This window comes from Ammodytes marinus, assembly GCF_949987685.1.
Source record: "Ammodytes marinus genome assembly, chromosome: 3".
NCBI lineage: Eukaryota > Metazoa > Chordata > Actinopteri > Uranoscopiformes > Ammodytidae > Ammodytes > Ammodytes marinus.
In genome coordinates, this window is record NC_137232.1 from 32,076,376 (window position 1) to 32,103,652 (window position 27,277).

Genomic DNA, 27,277 nt, shown 5'->3' on the forward strand with positions numbered 1-27,277 from the left:
AAGTGTCAGTGTGGGGACTTTATCAGACAGATGTTGGCCTCCGCAGAGCCTCCTGCATTGCATACTAAACTCTGCAGAAAATGGGTCAGTCCCTCTCTACTAGAACACTCTGCTGCTTCCTATTCCCCAGGTGGTTAAACAAAGGGAAAAGGCAGCTTGGTAGAAGGGTGCTGAATTTTTCAAATGAAACACTTGACACTTTTGGAGGTTTTTTATATATTTCTGTAAAATGCTGCTAGCTGATTTGTGCTCTCCATTTCTCTCCCTCTCTCCCCTTCCTTCCTTCCTTCCTTCCTTTCCTCCTCTCTTCACAGGCCGTCAGCATCAATAAGGCCATCAACACACAGGAGGTGGCTGTCAAAGAGAAACATGCCAGGAATATCCTTACATTGTGTGTGTGTGTATGTGTGTGTGTGAGCGCATGTGTGAGGATTATAAGTGTGCTAATTTAATTTCCTTGTGTGTGTGTGTGAGAGAAGCTGTTGCACCCGTGGCTGTAGGGTTACGTTAGTGCAAGATCGAAACAAAAAACTCTTTGTAAATATTACTGTGATGTCACAGTAAAAGACATCACAGTAATATTTACAAAGTAAGTTTTTTTTTAACCCTATATTTCTCTTTCTGTGATGTCACGAGAAAGAGAAATATAGGGTTAAAAAAACACTCTTTCTGCCTTTTCTCAGGCTAGGATGAACCGATTTCAATTTTTTTCGCACATTTATACTACATAGGATCTCAGAATTCAATACACCTTCATATTCAAACCGGTGAAGTAGGCCTTTAAAATAAAAAAATGTCATGCACCATCATAACCCTAGTGATCCTTGACTGTGCCCCTGTTTCACCCTGCATCTTGGGCACCCATCATGAGAAAGGCGCCCACACTTTCTGGGCGGCGGTCAACCGGCTCCCTCTCTCCAGCAACGCCGTGCTCTGCTGGAAGTTCTGCCACGTCTTCCACAAGCTGCTGCGAGACGGCCATCCACACGTACGTTAAGAGACAGACACCACGACACACCATTGCCACTCACATATCACTAAAACACATCTGGACACATCGTTAAGCCTGGTCCATTGCAGCTTTGTATCTGCCTTGTAATTGTGTGTGCGTGCGATCAAATTGTGTGAAAATAGTCATTTACCCCTTAGAAAATACTTTGTGTATGTTGAGTTCATTATACCTGATGATGATACCTGTTATATGAACTATTTTCCTTCTCTTTGTACCTCTGTGCCTCCAGGTGATAAAGGACTCCATGAGGAACAAGGCTGATTTAACTGATATGAGCAGGATGTGGGTAAGGACACTGGGACTTGTGTGTGTGTGTGTGTGTGTGTGTGTGTGTGTGTGTGTGTGTGTGTGTGTGTGTGTGTGTGTGTGTGTGTGTGTGTGTGTGTGTGTGTGTGTGTGTGTGTGTGTGTGTGTGTGTGTGTGTGTGTGTGTGTGTGTGTGTGTGTGTGTGTGTGTGTGTGTGTGTGTGTGTGTGTGTTTGGGAGGGGTTTAATCATTTCATTAACCCTCCTCATCCGAAAATCATGTCCAAGTCTGGCTTTTGACAGCTGCGGGAAAACAAGTGTGGCCAGAAGTGCAACAGACAGCAATTAACCCTTTGATTTAACCTTTTACAAGATGAGTAGAAATTTTAATTAACGAGACTTGTATTTTGTCTCTTAAATCACTGGATTACACAAGTGTTTCCTAGTCAGCCCCGCTGCTTTCGGAGTGACAGACGGTGATGGACAGAGTCGTGTAAAACCTGCTAACCGTGAGACTGTAAAATCTCACAGCCCAGTCGCCTGCCAGCTAAATGTCTACGTGGCTGACAGACAGTAATGTTACATAATCCTAGTCAGCCGGGTTTTTCTGTGCAGGAAAAATCCCAGCCATTTAAAGAGTTAAAAAAAAAAAATGTCGAAAAATCATTGTAGAAAAGTCTCATTGGTGATAGCTTTTGCATTGATCTCAGTGTTGCCACACATGCCCCTGATGAAATTCACAGGGTTTATATTGTGTAATATCCTGCCACTCTTCAGTTATTTCTTAACCATGACATCTGGTCAATGATCAAAATCCTTCGTGATTTTCTCTACTTATGACATCTATTGCAGCATGTCCGTCCTGGGAGAGGAATCCCTTACTTTGTCAACTCTCCCTGAGATTTCTTCAAACATTTTTTAATCCCGGTAAAGGGTTTTTTACTGGGAGTTTCTTCTCAGCCGAGCTAAGGGTGTAAGGGCAGGGTGTCATATTTTATCATATTGTATCATATTGTATGGAATGAATGTAAAGACCACTGACGCAAATGTCAATTTGTGATATTGGGCTATACAAATACAACTGATTTGATTTGATTTAACCAACACTGGCTTGGATAGAGGGCCGGTTATGCTCCGTATTCCTGGAATTACATTTTTTTTATCACTGGTTTTTCTGGTGATGTCAATGTAGGCAGGAGGATGCAGGAAGCTATGGTCCATGTTATTGGGGGCTGTGGCCTCTCTTTCCTGTTGTGTCATCAGCCCCGTTACTGCCAGGCTCAAGGGAAGAGGAAGTAAGAAGCAATTGGCCAAATCTGTACTTTGTCCAACAGATTTTTTCACAGTGGACTGAATTGAACCTGCTCCGGAGGCTTTTACAGCAAAGATACGCAGCAGCAGCAGCAGCAGCAGCAGTGGTAGCGACTATATCTGCTGCTGTGGTTTAGCTCTGCCCCACAGTAAAAAAAAAAAGGTCTTCTGGGATCTCAGTCTGTTCATGTTTTTCGTATGCTGCCTTCAGCCACAACGAGTGCCACTATCAATTTCCTCCAAACGTCTTGTAGGAGAGGAAAAGATGATTTACTTACCTTTGATCATGTCTCTCTTCTCTCTCTCTTAACCCCCCCCCCCCCCCTCTCCTACCCCTCTCCAGGGTCATCTGAGTGAAGGCTATGGGAAGCTGTGCAGCATCTACCTCAAACTACTCATCACCAAAATGGAGTTTCACATCAAAGTGAGTGGGCCCGGTCTATAAAATCCCAGCGCCAGCCTCCCTCAACGCTCATTATCTTTTGTCTCAGACTCTCCTTTTAGTGCAAGGGGTGGGGGGGGGGGCTGCCTCCATAGAACATTCTGGCTTTTACACTAATGGGCTCTCAAGTAATCTGTAATGTAGCCCCTTTTTATGAGACAGTGGAGCGGAGAAGTGCAAATAGATACCCAGAAAGGCAGTGTCGATGCTATCGCAGGAAGATGTGGTTAGCTGATGCTCTTACCTGAGGCTGAGGGCAAGAAGTAACCGGAGGTAGAAAGGGAAAATGGCGACGCTTCAGCAGAGAAAACCACTGATCACCTTCTATTTCACAGGTCTCTACTTTGAACTTTGTATGTGCTAAAATTGTGGTTATGCTCGTTGCACACACAAGCACACAGGTTGACCTCCAAGCCGCACACTCATGTCTAAAATAACTGCTATAGGCTCTAAGGAAAAGGAAATATAAATGATCTGGTCACACATCAGACAAAGGTTAATTAATGAGCAATCCACTCCTGCAAACACAGTCTCAACGAAATTTCTGCCTGGATAATTTTTTACTTGCTAAATATTCACCATCTACCTGCGAATCTGCACGCATATTTCAATACAAATATGGTGCTGTACATTATTCCAGTATTCTAAAAAGATAAATCTAAACCTCATATGGTCTGTATCTGTTATTTATAGTCTCTAGAATATCTTCCAGGTGGCAGAGAAATGCAAATTTTACTGCTACAGTTTTTTTTATGAATCCAGCCTGCCGACAGCCTGTTTGATTCAGAGTCAGGGTTTTGTTTTGACTGGGGAGACAAAACAGCGCACCAGAGCAGTCAAAGTCCAAACAAGACATTAGCCCTACTGCAATCGTCTCAAAAACTGACCAACCACAATTCGGTTAAGGGATTATTCTAGAGCTGCAACGATTAATAGATTATTAATCGATTATTAAAATAATCGCCAACTATTTTGATAATCGATTAATCGTTTCGAGTCATTTTTTAACAACAAATTTCCAAATTCTCTGATTTCAGCTTCTCAAATGTGAATATTTTCTGGTTTCTTTAATCCTATTATGACAGTAAACTGAAATATCTGTGTGTTTTGGACATAACAATACATTTGAGGAAGTCAAAATGGGCTTTGGAAGATGTATCAACATTTTTCACCATTTTCTGACATTTTACGGGCCAAAACACTAATCGATTTATAATAAATTAATCGAGAAAATAATCGACAGATTAATCGATTATCAAAATAATCGTTAGTTGCAGCCCTAGATTATTCAGATCCTTTACTTCAAGCTGCTCCGTCTAATATTGTTTAATGTTAACATCAAATCACTTGTATGTATGTGAAAAGGGTCGCTGAAAGTGATGAAGCCATAGACAACTCCTTATTTCCTAACTCTACAGAGTTCTTGATTCACTTTTTCAGCCAGTTGTTAAAGTTTTCTGGCCTGAAACTGAACTGTTTTCACTGCTCTCGTCTAACAGATGCCCTCTGTACGTACACAACATGCCTAGCACCAAACAGTAGACAGACACAGTTAGCTACTAGTCGCCTAGTTAAGCGGTGCATTTCGCAGCCGAAGAGACAGATTATTTGTCTGAGGAGTTGGTGGAGACAGATAAGAGCTAAAAGGAGTGAATGTTGGACTTGCATTCATCAGATGGAAGACAAACACGGCTCAAAAATAGTTCTACTCTGTATCTGCAGAATGTGTACGCATACAACTGTTTGCTGACAACTTGTTTCACATGCCCTCAAGAGGCTCAACAATCAGTTATTACCAGTTTAAGTAAAAGAAGCTGCTGTATACTGCAATATAAAGATCCCCCGATACAGTACAAGCCAGGCTTCGAAACTGACATTTCAGAAGTATAAAGTAGCATGTAATGGAAATACTAAAGTAAATTCCAAGTTGTTCGAATTGTGACTCGAGTAAATGTAAAATTTACCAGCCAGTGCTCCTGTTAAACAAGCATACATTTAAGAGAGCATGCACATGGTTGTGAATGATGAATGATGATGGGTATGTGTTGGTCTCAAACAAGATGGCTGGCTGAGCTTCCTCCCTTGTCTTTTCTTTCAGAACCCCCGTTTCCCCGGCAACCTGCAGATGTCAAACAGACAGCTTGACGAGGCGGGAGAGAACGACGTGAATAACTTGTGAGTGCCTCTTGCCTGTTGTGATTGTTAAAGTTATATATATTTTCAAGCAGGACCCCAAGCATCCAGATTTGAAAGATATATATATATTTTTTTTATATAACTGTGTTGAGCAAAATATGAAATTAAATGAAACTCAGAAAGATCCTTTCATCTCGATGCAGCAAAGCAGACATTCACACACACGAATAAGCAGCTACAGCTATTTAATTGGGATCATTTTAAGATCAGCAAGGAGGTGTTTTTCAGCTCACGCTGGTTCAAAAGAAACAATGGTGAACACATTTTTTGAATTTTAATGAATTTAATAGTCATAATTGTCATGTATTCTTTCTTCAAAGCTTATTTTTCACACTAGCATCTAATCACAGGGCTTAGACAAAAGACCTGGTAGAAAGATATAGAGAGAAAAGGTTGCAGTTCTTTGTTCTTCATCATTGCTGCTGTTCTGCATTGTTCAAATCCCCTTCGGAGCACTTTTAGTTCTGCGGCTGGTAAAATGACCTGCTTCACTTGTAGACATTTTGTTTTTTACCTGTTCAGCTTTAAAACAAGCTAATGTGTCCACTAGCAACTCATCAGAGGTTTATTTGCTTTAATGTGATGTGAGCGGTCCACCCAAAAAGGGATTGTTTTTTATTCTCATATTGTTCAATCTTGTAGATTTCCATAGGCCTGAAGAAAGTAAAAGTATTCCTGTGTTTTTTTGGTTTCCTAGCACTGACATGTTTTTGTTATTCACAAAGAGAGGTCAATCGAATGAGTCATTTATTCAGTATTATTCCTAAATCTTTCTTTATTGTTCTGTGTAAAGTTTCCAAGTTGGAGACACCAAACTATCTCAACTGCTCAAACTTGTCATAAATCCTCCTGATTAGTGCACGCTAATGGGATTTGATCATAGGCGAAATCAACTGCGAGCTAGAACAAGCACCAGCATTAGAGAAATAACGTGTGTGGTTTTCATTGAATGTGTGAGGGGAAGGGACACTTTTTTTTCAAAAGGTTCAAAGATCACACCTTCTTCTCTGAGTTAAAGAACGAAAACCGTGAAACCTCTCAAAGCCGCACTGGATTAACAAAAAAAAAAATCACATGCAGATTCAGTTTTTAAAAAAAGCCTTTCACTGTGTATTAATACAAAACACCTGAATAGTTTTTGGTTTCCTAGCGCGGATTTTTTTGTGTTTAACGAAAAAAGAGCCAAGAAATTGGGAACGCAAGAAAAAAATACTTTGAAAATGTGTCCTTTTAGTTTTATTCTCACCGCACTATATGTAGTTAAAAGTCTGTACCTTCTGGGGGAATTTTTTCTGAAAAATACATTTGGTTGGTTTTCTTGATCAAGCATTAATCATTGATCAGCATTTACCAAGATGATATGATGAAAACAAACGTGTGCCTCTTGCTGAAAGGCTGTTAAAAAAATAGCTGTTATCTTTCTTTCTGCCCCCCCCCCTTCCCCTTTAGCTTCCAGTTGACGGTGGAGATGTTTGACTACCTGGAGTTAGAGCTCAACCTCTTCCTGGGTGGTAAGCTATTCTGATCTGTGCTTATCTGACCCCTGTTGTAACACACACACAAACACAGATTGAATAACACAGGAAGACGCCTTACAGTTGAAAGGTGCCCTGGACATAATGGTACACAGAAATAGACCCCGTAGATAGGGTAATGTGAAAGCTCCACCTCGTCTGACTGAGCCTGCCACAACACGGTCAGTGGTTACACACTGTACTGTTGCCTTGTTCTTGTCTGGGCTGAGTCATTCTGGGTTAATGTGTTTTATGGAAAGGAATAAAAAAATTTAAAAAAAAGGTTGGCGGCAGGGACTTGACGAATTCAGACAAAAATGCAGGAAGAGCTTTGGACAGTAAATAGACAGGAGGAAATCATAGGGTTGTTTTCTAGTCTCTTGTTTTGAAGCCTTTTGTCACCTCACACACCAAATCCCACAGAGCTTGTGGTCAGTTTCCTCCTCTGGTCAGGTTTATTTTAAAAGCATCACGTCACCACACCAAAAGTGCTAAAGAGATAGAGAGACTGTGTGTGTGTGTGTGTGTGTGTGTGTGTGTGTGTGTGTGTGTGTGTGTGTGTGTGTGTGTGTGTGTGTGTGTGTGTGTGTGTGTGTGTGTGTGTGTGTGTGTGTGTGTGTGTGTGTGTGTGTGTGTGTGTGTGTGGGAAACCCCACCTCTGCAGTGCACAGAGGCTCTTGAGGTCTAGCTTTAGGTGGGTGGCGTTGAGAGGGAGTCGGACAATCCTGTTAGTGTTCAGGTTGCTGCTTCCCTTTAAACCGTTTTTCCTACTTTTTATTTTTTAATTAGAAGGAGCTGGCTAGTTATTTTTGCCGGCAAAGACGTTTAAATGAATATTGTGTGTGTGTGTGTGTGTGTGTGTGTGTGTGTGTTGACTCCTGCTGTGTTTGGAAATGACATCCGATGGCTTCACGGCAGCCTGAGTAGCCACGTATGGATATTGTGAATGCTATCCATTGATCTGCTGTGTGTTTTTCCCTCTTTCCAGTCTTCAGCTCGTTAGACATGTCTCGGTCGGTGTCGGTGACGGCGGCGGGCCAGTGCCGCCTGGCCCCCCTCATCCAAGTCATCCTGGACAGCAGCCATCTGTACGACTACACCGTCAAGCTGCTGTTTAAGCTGCACTCCTGTGAGTGACGCAACGTATACACACAATAAGCTTTTTGGTCAAGATGCAAATATTGTGCTTCTTCTGGTTTAAATATTTCTGTTAACTCCAGTCTGGTGATTGCATTGAGTGACTTCAAGTTAAAGGGAACTGCTACCTATTAAAAATAATTCACATACAACACACGTCAGATTGTACATTTTTCAAAGCTGAAAAAAATCAGTTTGAAGTTTATTCGGGGTGCTAGAACTTCAACAAAAACTCCTATTGTTCCACAAAGTCAATCAAATTAGTTATATGTTCAGTATTTTTTTTTAGAAATCTCTACTGTTGTTTTTTGTAAGGTTTCTTAAGTTGGATACACAAAACTGTCTCGACTTCACAGACTCGTCATAAATCGCCTTTCGCTTCCTGACCAGTGATTTTGCATTTTTTGCCTAAGCACCCCCGCTCTACAGAAATATTGTGTGTGGTTTTCAGTGAATGTGGTGGTGAGGTCACTTTTCATCAGAAGGTTCAAAGATCACCCCCTCTTCTCTCACAGTTACAAAACTAAAAAAAACCTTGAACAGCTCTATTGGATAAACCCAAACAAATGCACAAAGTTTCAGTTTCAAGAAGTCTTTCAGAATCTACAAATACAAAATACCTGTACTTTTTTTGTGGTTTCCTAGCACTGACATGTTTGTGTTTTTGTATGTGTGTGTGTGTGTGTGTGCTTGCAGGCCTTCCAGCAGACACTCTCCAGGGCCACAGAGATCGCTTCCAGGAACAGTTCAAAAAGTATGGAGTTCACTTGCAGTCTCACACACACACACACACACACAGGCGGAAATCCAGTCGGACACAGTCTCACTGCACTCGCTGGCTGAGTGCGACCTCGAGGAAGGAGCTCTTAGCACCGTGATGAATGCATTTTTCAATGTCTTTCCTTTCCCCTCTCTTCGTCTCTGTTTCAGGTTAAAGAGTTTGTTCTATCGCTCCAGTAACTTGCAGTATTTCAAGAGGCTGATTCAGATCCCACAGTTGCCTGAGGTGAGGACCGCCCCTCACTAATTCTTCCATTTTCCACATTTTAACCACACCTAAGCAGCACTAAGTATAGCCATTATTGCCATTCCAGGTTCCTGTTCACCTATTCATTAATCCTGTGGTCTATTTCACCATTAATGTCTCTCCTTCATTTAGCTCACATGTTCTGTTAGCTGTAGCAATGTATATACTGGTAATGTTTATATACGCTGCGATACCATGTGATATAAATGGAAATGAGTGAGTAGATAGACACGTAGGCTGCAGTTCTCACACTGACCTAAATTAGCTCATATCTATTTTAGGGTTTAACCATTAATAACACATGACATGACAAAAAACATGCTCTGCACATTATCATCATAGTTACACTCCTTTTGCACCTAGTTCTATTGAAGGAATTTCATTATTCTAATGACGGTTCTTTTTTCAGTCCTTTCAAGCACTATGTATGTGTTGGTCCAGTCTCCCCAAACACCAGTAGAGTTAGCTATAGGGGTAAAATACATTTTGGGGAATGTGTAACTGTACCCTTCCCTAAAATGTACAAAAGCCTAGCAGTCTTTTTGAATTCCTTTTATTGAATTGTTCTCGTAAGGGATGTAAAATCCTCTATTCCAGACTCAAAGACTGAATACTAACAAAATAAATGACTAAAATACTCACAGCAATTTCATAGTTCACATACATTTTATCAGTTGAAAATAAATGACATACATTTCATAAATAAATTACAATAAGCCAAGAAAGAAGCCAAGAAAATGTCAAGTATTCAGTATGCATTTCAAATTTCAAAAGCAACAAGGTCCAAATTCATTGTTCACATTTCCCCCATCAAGTTACCACACTTCGGAGGGGTTTCAGACATAGTACAGCGCCCCTGAAGCAGTTTGGGGTTAAGTGAATTGCTCAAGGACACAATGGTAGAGGTGGTGGGCACCGTACATGTAACACCAACCACCACTATTTTTTAGTACTAACACCCTCCTGTCCGGTGCCTGGGGTTCGAACCAGCGACCTCATGGTTACTGGTCAGCCACCTTACGTCTGGGCCATCCTACCACCACTACCCTACCTAATTGAGCTGATTGTGATTGTGTGCAGAACCCTCCTAACTTCCTGCGTGCGTCGGCTCTGTCGGAGCACATCAGCCCCGTGGTGGTGATCCCCGCCGAGTCGTCTTCCCCCGAGTCGGAGCACCTGGTGGAGACAGAAGACCTGGTGGACATGGACGTCCCCGCTGTGCCGGTAAATAGTGACATCATCATTTCACACCTGTGCTGCTGCTGCTACTGCGAGCAGTCACCAAATATGTGGCAGGCGTGTTGTGTTTGTGGGAGCAGTGTACACATGAATGGACTCTGCTGTGAAATATTTTTGAGATTCTTCCTGAGACTTTTTTTTTCCAAGCATCTGGTTTATATTAATACTGGCATGTCATGGTGTTAGGTATTTATTCTGATTGTCACACAGCTGGAAGCAGGGAGAAAGAACATGTGTGACTGCTTATATAAATGGGAGATAATGATGATGTAATTGATGTCAGTTTTGACCTATGGTCCAGTGAATGAGCAGTTGGGAAAGTGTGGTGATAAGCTGTAAATCTAATTATAGTCATACTATATTAGATAAGACATTACAGCTATTGTGCGTAACTTTTTCATATAAATGAATGTCGGTTACATTCAAGCCATCGCCAAACGAGTTGACATAAAGTTGATTAAGCCTATATCAGCTCCACAAAACTCTCTCTGTATTTCTCAGTACGGCAGCATTTACACACTGGTGTCACCCCCTGACACTGGGCGCAGGAGCTCAGAAAAATCCCCAAAAGTGTGCAAGAAATGTTTCAGTTGTTGATTCTCCTGCAGAATTCCTTAAAGCTTTAAACTACAAAGAAGGACTTATGGGGATTGTACGTATACACTAGATAACGACTGTGTTTGATGAGATTTTTCTTTATTTTTTAATTTTTATCTTAAGCCTGTTGTGGAGGCCAAGTTTGACGACCTGTTTGGCACCTCGGCGGCTATAGACCCCTTCAACTTCAACAGTCAGAACGGCATGCGGAGGGACGACAAGTAAGGCTGAAAAGAACATCAGATAATTATTTGTCCGTCTGTTTTATTTAAACTGGCATAATGATAATGATTATTCTTGTTAAAAATGTGCACAAAAAACACCTACAGCTGACACATTCAAATGGAAGGGTGCCGATGCGTCGTTCGACTGATGTCAAATATCACTTGATCGCTTGCACATAATCTTTAAGGTTGACAGCATAGTAAGATGCACACAAAAATCACGGAACAGAATCAAGCAGAGACTAAATGTGTAGCTATCTGTTGCAATTTTCTTTTTGAATTTGTCTGTATCCATCAGAGACCGTCTGATCGAGCAGCTGACGAGGGAGATCCAGGCCCTCAAAGAGGAGCTGGAGTCTTTCAGGCTGGAGGTACTTTGTTTTTACTCTTCACAGAGAGCTTTGAAAATAAAGTCCTCAATGTCATACAACAGGAAGCCGTTCACCAACTCCACCACTGTCTCCCTCTCTTTTTTTAACGCTCTTGTTTCTCTCCACCCCTCCCCTCCTCAGAGCGGGCGCTTGTGTCAGGCGCTGAGGGGGCGTGTCAACGAGCTGGAGGCGGAACTAGCAGAGCAGAGCCACCTGAGGCTGCAGGCGGCCGGGGAGAGTGAGTTCCTGAAGGCAGAGCTGGACGACCTGCGACGGGTCAGAGAAGACACGGAGAAGGAGCAGCGCAGCCTGACGGAGATAGAGAGTAAGGCCTTATGCACTTCACTGTCCCCTTAGTTAAGCTTCAAGTTATCGTTATTAGTCAATTTACACAATGCACATTGAAAGTCGGGTTATTCCGTATATATCCCCTCTTCTTTTACCACACTTCGGAGGGGGTAAGAGCGCAGGGTCAGCCATAGTAGAGCGCCCCTGGAGCAGTTTTAGGGTTAAGTGACTTGCTCAAGGACACAATGGTAGAGATGGTGGGCACTGAAGATGTCATACCAGCCACCACTAGTTTTACAAATAACACCCTCCTGTCCAGTGCTGGGGATCGAACCAGCGACCTCATGGTTACTAGTCGGCCCCTCTTCCAGTCTAGGCCATCCTACCACCCCTTTTTTTTTTTTTTCTTATCTTTATTTGTCAATTTCAAGTGTATAGACAGTGTAGTCAGCGATTCTAGAGAATGCTTGTTGTCAAAATCACTTTTTGTCTAAATCATTAAATATCTACTCTACTACTGTTCAAACACAGCACAGGCACTATAATCAGGCATGTTGCTAGCTATGGTGGGCCCCCTTTGTTTACATTTTCTTTGTTTACATACCAGTTTACAGAGTCTAGGCTGTGTATTAACACCACCAGATTTTTCTTTCAGTGCACATACTGTATGGACCGGTAGTGGATTGTTTTGACAAAAAGTGATTTTGAAAACAAGCTTTTGCCAAAATCCCTGACTCCACCTTTTGAATAACAGATGCAATTGTTGAATCTTTCTTGGCGTCTAGTGCGACAGAAGTATGTTTCATGTTCATGCTGTATTTAACTCTTGAAATATATTTGGAAACGTCAGCACCCTTAGCGTGCTGTGAGGAGTTCATGTTCTGGCCCCTCCATCTTTTTCTGGTTCTTATGTTTTGCACGTGGTGGATTCCGTGACTCGACTAAGCGTGTGTTGGCTGCAGATCATTCTGTTGTTGCAAACACTGCAGCTGCTCTGTTTTGTTGTTGTCAAAATAAGACCAAATGACTTTGTCTGCTAACAGTGGTGTACTCTGTCCGTCTCTGTCTCTCTCTCTCTCTGCTGTGTGTCCATGTGGGCTTCCTAACCAGAAAAGGCTCAGGCCAATGAGCAGCGCTACACCAAACTGAAGGAGAAGTACACAGAGCTGGTCCACAGTCATGCAGAGCTGCTGAGGAAGGTGAGAAACAGAGGAGTAACTTCAATTCTTCATTTTTCATCATATCCTATCCCCCTGTCTCCTCGTCTCCACCTTAAACAACTTAAGTCATGTCCTCCTACTGTCCTTTTATAATTCCGTCCAAGCTGAAAATTCCAGCCTCTGTCCTAATCATTTCTGTGTGTTTCTGCATCTGTGTCCCATGTGTGTGTGTGTGTGTGTGTGTGTGTGTGTGTGCGTGCGTGCGTGCGTGCGTTCAGAATGCAGAGGTGACTCGGCAGATGACCGTGGCTCGTGTAGCTCAGGATGAAGTGGAGGAAGTGAGGAGAGAGATGCAGGAGAAGGTGAAGTCAGCTCAGGAGGCTGCAGACAGAAAGGTGGGCAGCTAGACTCTAAAATCGGTTTTCACTTTGGTTTGAATTTTTTTTCAAAATTTTAAAAGTGTGATAGGCTGGAAGCTGTCTAAAGTGGCTCTTTGTCGTCTCTTGCTTCAGGAGAGAGAACAGCTGGATGAGCTTCAGGAGCTCCAGAGAGAGCTGCTGTGTGGCAGGGCGGAGCTGGACTCCCTGAAGACCACAGTGACCTCATCACAACAGGTATGCTGACACTCTCAGCTTTATTATTGTTTTTCCTTTTTTATACTTCTCAAACAACGATATCAGATTTAATTATTCACTATGTAACTTGGGGTGTGTCAGTGAAGTGAATATTTTGTAAGATATATTCTAATAACTGAATAAACAAACTTTCCTCACAGGAAAATTGAATCCCAGGAACATTGATTGAAGCTAGAAGGCTACCTGAAAAGTGACTGTCACTTTTGTTGTTTACATCAGCAGGGCCAACAGTCTAAAAACTAGTCTAAAGTTTGGTTCCATGTGCCTCAAAAAACAACCTTATTTTGATTTACGATGATAGAATTACATTGAGACTAAACATGTTATGTAAATTCACTGCAGGCTCTTCAAATGTAAACAAATCCACCTCCCATGAATCTGCATAGTGCACCTTCAATATGCTAACCATACCAACTCATTTATGAAAGCCCCCATTCAAATAAGTCAAAGTGTCTTTTACAATAACGCATGAAGATAAATGATGCATGTGACATTTTTCACTGTCTATTAATGGGCTACTGATGTCACACTCTCTTATTCTTGTCCTCATCAATTATTTGATGACCTCACTTGCACTTCCTGAAAGCCACTGATCAGCTGTTCACGCAGAGCCGGCCCAAGCCGACCCGATTTTTTTAACCTTTTTAAAGTGAAATGCATGAATCTGGTGCACTTTGAGAGGAAAATTAAGAGGCTAAATCTGAGAAATTTTGTGTGAACAAATAATTTGGAGACACTGGGTCAGATGAATTAGAAGCTATTGAAGAAGGACACATGGATTTTCCATAAAAATATTAATATAAAATAAAATATTATGGAGGGTCCTCTGGGTTGGGCTTGGAGCTCTTTTTCTTTTACGGGACATATTTCTCTGTAATATAATGAATGCATTTAAATGCAGTGTGAGGAATGAAGCAGAAGAACTCTGTTGTCCAGCTACTGTATCTTTTTTTCCACAGACAAGCTGAAATAGGCTATAGACTATACACAGTGCATGGGCAACTGAGGGCAGCCCCATTTCCAATTGTTTTTAAATAAACTCAATACACACTGTGCATGGATGTGAACGTGACATAATCACATAATTTCGGATTTCCTCCCAGATGAACTGATTACATTTTTAGGCTATTAATTATCCAGACCAAAACATTTTATTCCTTTTTTTGTATGATAACTCACATTTGCATAATATGATGTTAATATCAAACACACAAACTAAAAAAAAAAATATATATATATATTTTTTTTTAGGGGGCCCCCCAGGCAGTCGGGGGCCCTAAGCGGCCGCTTAGTTCGCTTATGCCTCGGGCCGGCTCTGTGTTCTCGTAACCTGTTCTTTCCAGAAACATTTTATTTTGAAATCTCATCATCTCATCATGATCAATCCTTGGCTAGTTTAAGTTCCAAGTTTCACACAACCACTCAAGAGAATCAATCAATCAGGCTGTTCAGGGGATGAAATCCTGACTACAAGTGCTAGCAACAGATCCTGGATCCTCATTGTGATTTAAATACCATCCCACAGAGTCCATGTCTTTCATCCATCACTTTCACTCCCTCCATTTGTATGTCATCTCCCCTCTTTATCACTGACTCTTCCTCCTGCGGCAGAAAGCCCAACAGAAACTTTTTTTACGTAGACATCGCTGAATCGGCAGTGTTCGGTGTAGGGGGAAATTGCTTAAACAGTAGCAAAAATACATATACTTTTTCCTCCCCTCTGCTCCTTCCTGTGAATCCCCCGCTGGCCTGCGCTTGTCATCTCTGCACAGCTGAGCCAAGTTGATGTTTGTAACAGGCGACTGAGGGCATGTATTTAAAAAGAAAAAAAGAGGAGACGGGGATGAAAACACAGGAGCGGCGAAATCTTGTCAGAGCCACAAGGAGGGGGTTAATGGTTAAATAATCCATGAAGTCGTTGCACTGATTGCTCCTGACTTTCAGATGGGTTTTTTTTCTGCAGCATTCCCCCCGCCACCCCTACACCACCCCCCTCTCATCCGTCTCTGCCCCCCATTCTTCATGTCTTATTTTTGTCGCCACTACTCATCAACTCCCGTCACTTTCTGTCCTCCCTCACATCTCTTTATTTTCCTTACTCCTTTTTACACGCACGCACGCACACACGCACACACACACACACACACACACACACACACTGCCAGAGTTGTATCGCCCTTGCCTGTCTTGGTCTCACTTGCTCCTGCTGCTGCTTCTACTGCATCCATATTCTTATCAAATTATGTTTTTTCCTTCGTTTCTCAACGTCTCTCCGCTTCTCTCTCGGACCTTGCTGGCAACCCAGGCTGTAAGTCTCTCTTTTCTTAACCTGCAGAACACTTCTCATGGACTTGCCTTGTTATTTAACCCACCCACGTTACAAAATAAGTATAGTCGACAGTCCAAAACATGTAATTTCCAGTACGCAGGATTTGATGTAACTCTTGCCCTGTCGCCATCATTTGCGATTGTTGCATTGAAGCTCAGTTGCACAACCAACCACAACTTCCCGGTGTTGGTTTGATTGTAAACCGATACCTCTCTAGAGACTCTATAAGCCTCTCTGCAAATTTAAACGGAGGCGAGATTATTATTATTCTTATTGTTAGAATCAAAGGCTGTAGACAAAGTGTTTGTTTAATTTTTTTTATTGCGAGATCAGAGCACCACATCCTGGCATCATGTCATGACAGCTACAACCCTGTATCCTAACCATGTCCCCCATGCAATGTCATTCTACTATTGTTAACTTTTTTGTTTGTTTGTGTCATCCCTCCATCTTTCTTTGTTTTGTTTGTTTGTTTCCCCCATGCAGTCGAGTGAGGTGCTCGGTACCCAGCTGGCTGCCCTGGAGTCAGAGAAGGCAGAGCTGGTTCAGTGCCTGTCCACGGTGGAGGCGGAGCTAGTGGTAAAAGGGGAGGAGCTACAGCTGGTCCAGAGCTCACTGGCTACTGAGAGGGAGAGCGGGGTGAAGTCGGCAGAAGCCCTGCAGAATCAGCTCAACGAGAAGGTTGAGAATTCAAGTCTTTTAACCTCTCCAATTATCTTTCTTAAAAGCTACATTGCTTAACTTCTTCATATCAATGAATGTCGGTTACATTCAAGCCACTGCCCAAATGAGTTATCACAAAGTTGATTAAGCGCCTCAGCTCCACAAAACTTTGTCTGTATTTATCAGTATGGAAATGTTTTTGTTATGTTCCCATGTTTGTTGTTATGCTTTATGTCTTATTGTTAATGAAATGTATAAACTGTTATGTGTCGCAGGGCACCCCTGAAAAAGAGTCTTGGCTCAGTGGGTCTCCCTTGTTTAAATAAAGGATAATGAGGGGGGGAGGGGGGGGGGGGAATGAAAGAATAAAAACCAATGCGCGGCCACCGAAAGCTTTAACTTTAACCCTAATTAGCTGTAGTGAATGAAGCCGATGTTTTCAGGGTGCGAGCATGTCCAATGAACACCTTGATGATACCTACTCTGTATGTGTTTGCGTTCCACAGGAGAGCAGGGAGCAGGCGTTGGAGAGCCAGCTGGTGTCAGCTCGCTGGTCCAGTCTGCAGGGAGCCGTTGAGGAGGCAGAGAAGATCATCCAGGACTCTCTGGCTCAGATAGACGACCCAGCACACATCAGCTGCACCAGCTCTGCCGGTCAATACCTTCATTCTATCACACAGCACAGCTACTGACTGCTGTGTGTATGCTTACATCTTAGCATTCATCTTGTTGCCTTGTGTCTTTTACCATAGTTTTTTTCTATAAACTCTGCAGACTACCTAGCATCCAGATGTCAAGCCTCTTTAGCCTGTATGGACCGGCTTCACTCTGCCAGAGAGGCCTTTTCCACCGACAGCGCAAGTAAGTTTGACTTCAATACTGTATTATTATATGTAAAAAAATATATTTTATACGCTTGTACATGATTTTAACCTATAGCCTTCCATTATTTTCATGGATGAATTACCCTAAGTACAGTGCAAAGGGGGTGTTTGGACTTAAAATCATGAATTATAAAAATAGGGTTGGAACCGCAGAGAAAGAGCTCAAGTCGACACAATCTGATGTCTGTACCTAAGTGGTACGAGAAATTATACAAACAACTATAACATCAGTGGTAATTTCCAACTGGAAAATATGTCTGACCACATGTAGCTATGTGTTTTAAGGTAATATACTGTTTTCTGCTTACTATAGCTGATAACTTTTTTATGCTAGCTGTTGGCTAACAAGCTATTAACTTGCTAATGTTCCTCCTAAATAAAGCAGTTGTTAGAAGGGTTTCATCAGCTGTAAGGCCTTTTCTGAGTATATTCAAGTTGTGGTAAAGAAAAATACTTTCTTTGTTCAAATATGTACTCAATACATAAGTAAAATAAATGAAAATGCAACAATATGACTTGAAAGAGTGCAATAGGAGACATATATCGATGTGAGGTGACCAACATATGATACATTTCTGTTTTTTCTGTTGCTGTTGTGTTTATGTAGGTGTATCGGAGCTGGTGCGAGTGGTGACCCAGTGTGGCCACCTGGTGGGCGACACCATCGTTCAGGGTAGTGCTACATCCCACATGGTGCCGGTGGAGCAGGCCGACGGTGAGGGTTCTTGCGTGTGCTCTTTCTACTGATATTAATATGTGGGCGATCGCCTCCACAAAGGTACATGTTCTGACATGTCTGTGAGGGCTTCATGTCTCTGGATGGGTTACATGTACAGTAAGGTTAGGAGAGTACGAGTTATGAAACTGGGTTATACATTCATCTGGGAGTGTTATGCGAGTCTGTTTTCAAATCAAAATCAAATCAAATCAGTTTTATTTGTATAGCCCAAATTCACAAACACATTTCAAATTTTAATTCCTTGTAGCAGTGTTTATATCTGAACGTCCTGCTCCGGCTTTCATAATTTGATCTTTTCAAACAAATTGTGTCTTTAGTGCAGATTTGCCGCCCTAAACATCTACGGGTTTAGACTCAAAGTTGCTGGCTTCATACAGGAGTACTGTCTCAAGATGTTAGCAGCCTGGACAAGTTCCAAACTGCCTAAATATGATGTGGCTCTGGCCAGTAGTCTTTATTACTGCAACAGATTGTGTAGAATTGAAAATGGCTCTTGGAAAAACATGGGGGAACCAATCTTCTCCATGTTTGTCCGTACTTTGCCAAAGCATTTGAATGCAGCATTTGAAAGCCTGCGTGCAGTTAGATGCAAATCACCTGTCTGTCCGTCCTGCATCTGGAGAAAAAAATAACAGACAGTCTGACAGCTGCTGTCTAGGAAGTTGAGGTTTCCCTTTTCCTCCCATCAGAGTGACTGTTTCAGCTGTTAGTTGACACTTTGCCTGAGGGCATGTCCCTATAATTAACACTGCAGCTGAACCCGCTAGTGGCACTGTCAGACATTCAGAGTTTACAGAGGACACAAGAAGATTTTAACAACAGGAAATTGAGTGCGAATAACATTGCAGCCTCGGAATCTGTCAGCTCTAACACTTCAAAATGCTCTAAAATATTATATTTGTCAGGAAAACCAGACTTTTTGATTGGGTTATTTCAGTGTAAGTGGGTTTGACTGTTTGACTGTTGTTATGTGTGGCAATAACCCTTTCATCCTCCTTGTCTTGTCTCTGCCAGCCCTGTCAGACAGTGTGAAGGCATGCGGGGCCGAGGCTCTGGCTCATTTGGGCCAGGTGAAGCAGCAGGACAGCCTGGCTGCAGCAGACAACAGCAAACTGAAGGCTGCTCTGGAGGCCATCCTGGCCACTGCAGAGGTGCGTGCTCACGTACCAACATGCTTATGTTTGTATATGGATACTGTCACATGGGTCAAAGCGCTACACGTTCATTTAGGAAGAAAATGGGAATTTTACTGAATTCTAACCATTGGTAAAAGGTTCAAATGTTTCAAGAACTTTTGCTTCATTTCATTTCATTTATTTATTCATGATAAAGGATAAGGTTGCTGTAAATTAGCCACAGTTAGATGTTTGTGCCAATTTTCATCCATAGTCCCGAGCCAATTTCTAAAGAGACAACCTGGAATAAAATAACAATAAAAGTATTGCTGACTTCAGTCTCACTTGTTGCATTCAGAAACTGCGACCTCGAGGTCTGGAGCTACAGCAGGGTGAGCTGGGAGATCTCGTGGAGACGGAAATGGCTGCCACTTCCGCTGCTGTGGAATCTGCAGCAGCCAGGATAGAGGTGTGTGTGTGTGTGTGTGTGTGTGTGTGTGTGTGTGTGTGTGTGTGTGTGTGTGTGTGTGTGTGTGTGTGTGTGTGTGTGTGTGTGTGTGTGTGTGTGTGTGTGTGTGTGTGTGTGTGTGTGTGTGTGTGTGTGTGTGTGTGTGTGTGTGTGTGTGTGTGTGTGTGTGTGTGTGTGTGTGCAAACATTGCCCCCCGTTTAACTCTTCAGCAGTATTAACTTCAAAGTGTGTTCTTTTGCCTCTGTTTCTGTGCCTCTGCGGATCCCAACAGGAAATGCTCAACAAGTCTCGAGCAGTTGATACAGGAGTCAAGATGGAGGTCAACGAGAGGTAAAAAAAAAAACATGCCGATTAGCACTGGGTTTGAAAGCTGCAGGGAAACACAAGGGGATCTGTCTTTTTGTTCAACATCTCACATTGGGCGGCCGTGGCGAAGCAGGTAGGGCGGTCGTCCACTGATTGCAGGGTTGGTGATTTGATCCCTTGCCTCCTGCCACATGTCAAGTCGCCCTGGGCAAGACACTGAACCCCAAATGGTTAGTTTGCACCGTGTGAGGTAGCTGCTGCTATCGGTGTATGCGTCTGTGTGTGAATGTGTGAATGAGACTAACTATGCAAAGTGCTTTTTTCCAAGGTTTTATATAAGTGTAGGCCATTCACAAAATAAAGTCTATACGCCGGATCTAATGTCTTACAGAGAAAATAAAGTGTAACTCTCAAATCTTACGTATCATAAATTTTGCTGTCATAGAAGTACACCCATTGACCCATAAAAAAAGATCAAATATTTAAGATTAAAGCTGAAACTACGACCTTCAGAAAACTAGAACTATCTGTGGCTTAAACTCAGAACAGCAGCAACCACCTCTGTGTTGAGTGAAGTGAAAGTGGCTAAACAAAAAAAATATATATATATTTTAAGGAACTTAGCGATTTGAGCCTCCAGTTGTGGGCTCAGTTTTATCACGCAATATTTAAGTGCAGTTGCAGACGGTCACACACTGATAAATGTGTGAAAGAATTTGATCAGTTCAGCCACAGAGTCAAACCCGTGAAGTCTGAGGCCAGTGTGGCACCAAGTGTTAGTCTGCACCACCAAAATAGTTTTTTTTTTCTCCGTAGCTGCTGCACCCCTGCTGTGCAAGCTAATTATGAAAAGAAACAAACAGCTGCTGCAGCTACAGATACTACTTTGAGAATTTGGGTCATCAGCCAATGCAAGAGCTAGAATGTGGGGGATCAAAAGTAAAGAAGAGGCGTATTGCTTTCTGTTTCGAGCTCCACATCTTCCAAAATGTTGGCTGAGCACAGTGGACCAAAATGGGTTGCATATGAGGTATTTTTGGGCAATATGCCGAATGTTGTGCTTCCTGGTAAAACAAAGAGGTTGGTGGTGGTAGCAGTCAGCCGTTTGTTCAGTTTACAGCTTTAACAGTGTGTGTGCTTTGCTCTGTCGCCCCCTGCAGGATTTTGGCCTCATGCACGGAGCTGATGCAAGCGATCAAGGAGCTCGTTCTGTCCTCCAAACATCTGCAAAGGGATATCGTGGAGAGCGGCAGGGTGGGTTATAACTGCAGTTTATCTTCTGATTTCTCAACAAGACATTTTGCATAATCTCTTAATTCCAATTTTGGACATCCCCAAACGGATTCATTAGAGCATGTAATCTGTTTGGACACCGTTTCATATCTTACAATGCACACGTATGGGTAGAAAGCTTAACTTTAGCATTATTTTGTATTTCTAGATATGGTTCAACAAATCTTAAATAATGTGTGGGGGTTGGGGTGAATAAAAATACCTTGATATAAAGTAATCCTTACGGTACAAAACAGTGTATGGATGAAACAAATGTAGCTTCTCAAAGGCCATATTTATAGTTTTGAATATGTCTTGGTATTGGGCCGCTGCTCAGACAAAACAATACATTCGAATATGTTGTCTTGTACATCTAGATTAAAGTGTGAGGGTTATTTTGGTATTCCCTTCTTTGTCCACCAGGGGGCAGCCTCCACGAAGGAATTTTATGTCAAGAACTCCCGCTGGACTGAGGGCCTGATCTCTGCCTCCAAAGCAGTGGGATGGGGAGCCACGGTCATGGTGTAAGTATCAGTCCCTTTACTGAGTGTCTCATGCACAATGATTTTTCTTTTTCAAAATATAAACAGTGGGAGAGTGCATTGGAAGCAGCTGTGACCACCCATCCAAAATAATACATTAGTGTGACCTTTAAAGGTGCACTAGATAACTTTGGGTGTGTCAGAGAAGTGAACATTTTGTAAGGTATATTCCAGGCCCCCAGGACTGTGCCTTCTCCGAGCAGCCAGCATGGACATGTGGCCAAGCCATTGGTATTGCATGGTTGGGTGAGGAGCTTATTTTCATGCGACCTGTAGGCAGATTTCCCTGTCCACACAGTACAAGCGGCGAACAAGATTGTGTCTCTGCAAAAACATTCTGGATATCAATCATAGGCTCATACTTATCTTTAGACCATATACTATTAAAATGGAAGTTTTCTCATTTCAAAACACCACCTCAAGCGTTTTATTAGCCCAACGGCTTTTAACGGCTTTCAGTTTGTTTTCGCCAGGCTAGATGCTACCAGATGCTACAGAACGAGAATGATTCTACATGCGCCGACTTCCGCGCTCTTTCTTGATAGGTCCATAATGCAGCTACGTCCATGCTACGTCATGCTTCCGGGCCGCATGGAATTTCCGGATTATGCTTCCTTTTTGCTTCTCTGCGCCAATGAGCAGCTTTCATAGGAATGAATGGGCGCCGTGTTTCAGTCCATTTCTTTATATGTCCATGGTATATTCTCATAACTGAATAAAAAAAACTGTCCTCACAGGAAAATGTGATCCCCGGAACACTGTTTAAAGTTAGAAAGCTCCCTGAAAAGTTACTGTTTCACTGTTGTTTACAGCAGCAGGGCCCACAGTTTGGTTTACAAACATATTGTAGTCTTACGTTTGGTTCCAGGTTCCTCAAAATAATTTAGTTTTGATTTATGATGATAGAATTATTCAATACTAAGAATGACATGTAGAGTGTGTTTTCATCTAACTGCAGGCTCTGCAAATGTAAACAAATCCCCCTCTTCTGAAACTGTATAGTGCACCTTTGAAAGAAAATCAATGAAAACAAAACAATAACAAAACAGTGAATCTGGTTTTAAGCATGGCAGTTCGTGCACGAATCAGGTGTTTTTTCAGTTGTGTTCATTCTGCTCTGTGTTGTGTCGTTGCAGAGATGCCGCTGATCTGGTGGTGCAGGGCAAAGGGAAGTTTGAGGAATTGATGGTGTGTTCTCATGAAATAGCTGCCAGCACAGCACAGCTAGTGGCTGCCTCAAAGGTGAGCAAAGAATGCAGTCGTTTTAGTAGAGAAGACCGATCATATAGGGGATGTGTTCATACAAGAACATGGCAAAATAATTATGGCTTTGTGGTAGGCTTAGTTGTTTGGTATTTATACTGAGTAATGAACAAGTATAAGCAGCAATACCCATATTGTGTTGTAGCTATCAGTACATTTACTCAAACAGTCTAATGTTGTTTAGAGCAAATGTTAGCTACTTATGCAAGTACATCTTAAACAAGTAGTCAATGAATAAATAGGTCAATATACAGAAAATGTATTCTTTTGATTTTTAATTTTGTAACACAAAAACCTGTCATGGTTGTAGCTTCACAAACAAGTGGCTGCTTTTTATTTATTTAAAGGGTTTATTTTACTTTTAATCCTTTCAAGGTTTGCATTGTGAAGGTGTCACACTGAGCTCTGGGTAATTGTGATGCCAACTTTAAGCATTTTCAGAATGTTTACAAGCCAAACAATCAATCCATCAATAGTATAAAATAAAAGTCACACAGGACATCTGCATTGAGATAAGCTACATTTCCCTGTTTTTACTTACATAAGTTTATTTTAAATGTAGTATTTGTATACTATGGTATGGTATTACTACTTTACCTTAATTAATGGATGTGAATGGGACTTTTACATGTGGCTGTTCTCTCTCCCTCTCTAGGTAAAGGCAGACAAAGACAGCAGCAACCTGCACCGTCTGCAGCAGGCATCCCGGGGCGTCACACAGGCCACTGCAGCCGTCGTGGCCTCCACCAAGTCTGGGAAGTCTCAGATCGAAGAGAAGGGTGAGAAGAATCACATTGAGTGGGAAAACAGATCATAGTTCACAATCACGTGGTGTTTATATCTCTGTTTGTGGGTGTTCAAAGCTACACGTTTGGTTTGTTGATTACTTAAAAGATGTGTAAACATAATTTGTTCTCTGTATCCAGATACAATGGACTTCTCCAGCATGACTCTCACCCAGATCAAACGACAAGAGATGGATGCACAGGTAAGCAGACGGGCTAAGGCTCTAAAGGCTGGAATCTAATTATGTAAATGTTTCAATTGTATATATTGTACAATCAATGCTCATCATTTAGGTATGTAAAGTTGGTCTCCTGTATGTGACCCATCTGTCTAGGATTGAGGGGCTTTTACATGGTTTGCGTGGGGGGGGGGAGGGGGAATGAAAGAGCTGCGGTGAAATGACAAGTGTGTGTGTTTTTCCCTGTCCCCTGTGTCTGTGTTTCTTAAGGTCCTGGTCTTGGAGCTGGAGACACGTCTGCAGAAGGAGCGTGAGCGCCTGGGCGAGCTGAGGAAGAAACACTATGAGCTGGCCGGGGTGGCAGAGGGCTGGGGCGATGGAGAAGGCGGTAAGGACAGCCACTGTATTACAATAAGAAGTTCCCACGAAAATATTCTGTAGAAAAAAAAACATCTAAAGATCTGTCTCTTTCTTCTCCACAGGAACGGGCTGATCTTGCAGCCCACCCATCCTCTACTACCAGAACAACCAGTGCTTCTGTCTGCCTCTTTTTATTTATACACACTTTTCAGTCTCTTTCTCCCTCTTCTTTCTTTCTTTTTTTGTTGTTATCAAAGCCAAATTCAAAAGGTGCTTCTTTTTCTAAAAAAAACCTGCTTCTCTGAAAAAGCTTCCACAAAGGACAAACGCAGGCGTCGAAAAGGAGGAACAAATGGATGTAAGGAGTTGGCCAGCGGAGCAACTCGACTTTTCCCTTTTCCTCTCCACCAGGGAGAAGCAGACCCCCAAGTTCAGTGGACCTGTTCCGCCAAGTATTTATTGTCTTTTTTTCTTCTCCCCACCCCACCCCTGAGATTTTTTTGGGTAACGGCACTCAATCAGGGAAGTCACGGCTAGTCAGAAGCTATGAGCACAAGTTCTACTCGAGAGATACCAGGATGCACCGCACAAGGGCCAAGCTATCAGCCAAAAGAGATGGGGAGATCAAAAACTGTCCCGGCCCCAGCCCTAGCCCAAAAAAAAACGTTATGTCCTTTGTAGATGGCATTCACGCTCTGCTACTGTTTTTCTATTCCACGTTGTGTGCTTGTAAAAGTTTGCTCTCCATCGCTCTCTTCCTCCGTAGCTTCTTCCTCTTCTGTCTCCAAGTTATCACCTTATTAAGTCCATACAACCAGCCAGGTTCACTGGACTTTTTCGCCTTTCACCCACCTCCCCCACGACCGTGACTGTTAACTCCAGCCTCCACTTTTGTTTATTTCCTTTTATTTATTTTTTACGTGGATACTCTTCTCCCCCTGTGAGCTTTGAAACTGCCATCTACCTCATGCCTACATCATGTCAGAGGTAGCGGTGCATCATGGGTAGGTCTGATGAGAGAGAACCGTCGCCATAACAACAACGACGTTTGGGGACATTGTCGTTATTTCCCTTGTTTTAATCACTTAAAGAGGTCTTTTTATAGAAGTGTGGGAAAAAAAGCAACAACACTTTGAAGGTTTCTAATTTGTTTCCTTAGCAACAACCGTTTCAAGTCTGGCAGAAAAGTGGTTATATAAAGTTCGAAGCCCATGTTGGTGCATTTTCTTTTCTTTTCTTTTTTTTTATTTAGTTTTTTACGTCAGGTGGATCCAGTCGGTGAATGAACTGCTCACATTGTTGTCTCATGACGGACGGATAATTTACCCGGAGATAAGAGACTATGAATGTCACTTTTTGGGGGGAAGATTGAGGCGGCACAAACCCTTTTATTTTTTTTTTATTACATTTATTTTTTTTCATCAAAGGTGTAAGATTCACCCGGGGTACCACATGATTCCATCTGATGGTTTTTCAAATTTTTCCCTTACTAATGTAACAGCCTGCATTGCCAGGACCACGGTGGACCTCCTCAAGACCAAGTAGCTGTGTATATAAACTCAAAGCCTTTTATTGTTGGACATAATCTATTTGCTTTCTGTTCATCTAAAATCATCGGATAGCAGCAACTTTTTTTTTTCTTTTCTTTTTTTTTGCATCTCTGAAAGTATGGATTCAGTTTAATTGAATTAGGGATACTCAAATGGTGCAGATGAACGCCACACATAACTAATATAAGTCATTATCCTTTCACTATAAAGAGGTTGTTATTTAACAGATTATCCTCCCGAAAACTGATGGACTGACTTTCAACTCGGATACTGTGAGGGGGAACTGATCATGGCTTTTGTTATGGGCACAACTTATTTCTTCTTCTTTTTGTTTTGATGTCGGCCACAAGGACTCATCCCTGGAGTTTGTCTTTCTCTGCGTCTAAAGGGTAACTCGGTTTTAGACGCTCCGCTTCAGGAGCTGCATCTAAAAAAAGTTGTGACACTGGTTTCATTTAACAAGACGCTGGTCAAATATTACTTTGCCAATCATTCTTTCTCTCGTGGAAGCATATGTGTATGTTAAAAAGGGCAGAGAAAAGTGTTATTAATCAGAGTTTGGTTTCATTATTTTTCGTCCTTCTGCCGCTCCAACTAGGAAAACACAAAGCAAGTAGTATTTGCAGTAAACTGTTCACTCCAGGTCTTTTGTATTTAAATATGATTTAAGCTATGTTCTGTCAGTTCTTCTACACCTGGGCAAAATAGTAGCTGCTTTTAATAGACATTGGAGTATAACACAAAATCAAAATGGCAATTTAGGAAAGACAGATCCACTTTTACTTTTTTTTACGGTATTTCAAGTGTCTTGAAAGATGAATTGAACGCACCTTGAGTGATGTTTGGTTGTAATTTTTTTGCCCGAATATTCTTTTATTAACCTTTCTGTCTTTGTCTTGTCTCTCTCGGGTCTGTGTCTGTAGTCGTACCAGCTCAGCAAGCCTTTCAAACTGCCTCACACTGTAGTCAAAGAGAAACAAATACTCGCATAGCAACATTGAAAATATGTCTTTGTATGATATACTAAAACTATGTTGGTGGGTTTGTTTTTATTTTTTCAGTTTTTAAAATAAATATTTCAACTTGTTAATACATAACCCTGCGTGACTGTTGTTTCTTTTTCTTTTCTTTTTCTTGTCTACTGTGTTACACATGGGAACGCAGTTATGTCTCTCTCCACCCTTTCTCCTCATTATATTATTCTTGGAACAGTTAGATATTACATAACAATCACTGATTGATAAATTGCTTCAGCCACTATTCCATTAATCCTCTTAACTTGGGGGAATTCATAGAAAATGAATAGAGGTTGTATTTCAGATTCATTTTTGGAGGAAATAATGTGTCAGTGTATGAGAATTAATGAGAATTTTTTCACAAATGGGTGATTGTATGTGTGTGTGTGTGTGTGTGTGTGTCTGT

At 41.9% G+C, this 27,277-nt stretch overlaps 1 protein-coding gene across 1 annotated transcript; it reads left to right on the forward strand.

The window, feature by feature from the left end:
• Positions 1–793: 793 nt before the first annotated feature.
• On the forward strand, positions 794–26,936 carry hip1 (huntingtin interacting protein 1; the record flags this gene model as incomplete). The annotated part of the gene is made up of 29 exons (XM_080024854.1): positions 794–988; positions 1,242–1,298; positions 2,912–2,992; positions 5,109–5,185; positions 6,656–6,717; positions 7,709–7,849; positions 8,554–8,611; positions 8,788–8,863; positions 9,965–10,108; positions 10,844–10,941; positions 11,243–11,315; positions 11,457–11,640; positions 12,714–12,802; positions 13,042–13,158; positions 13,276–13,377; positions 16,214–16,408; positions 16,897–17,044; positions 17,165–17,251; positions 17,882–17,989; positions 19,028–19,164; positions 19,487–19,597; positions 19,870–19,928; positions 21,065–21,158; positions 21,600–21,700; positions 22,855–22,960; positions 23,637–23,760; positions 23,908–23,969; positions 24,216–24,333; positions 24,428–26,936. 29 exons carry the CDS (start codon positions 794–796, stop codon positions 24,436–24,438), a joined length of 3,015 nt encoding a protein of 1,004 aa, XP_079880980.1. The 3' UTR covers positions 24,439–26,936.
• Between the last annotated feature and the right edge of the window lie 341 nt (positions 26,937–27,277).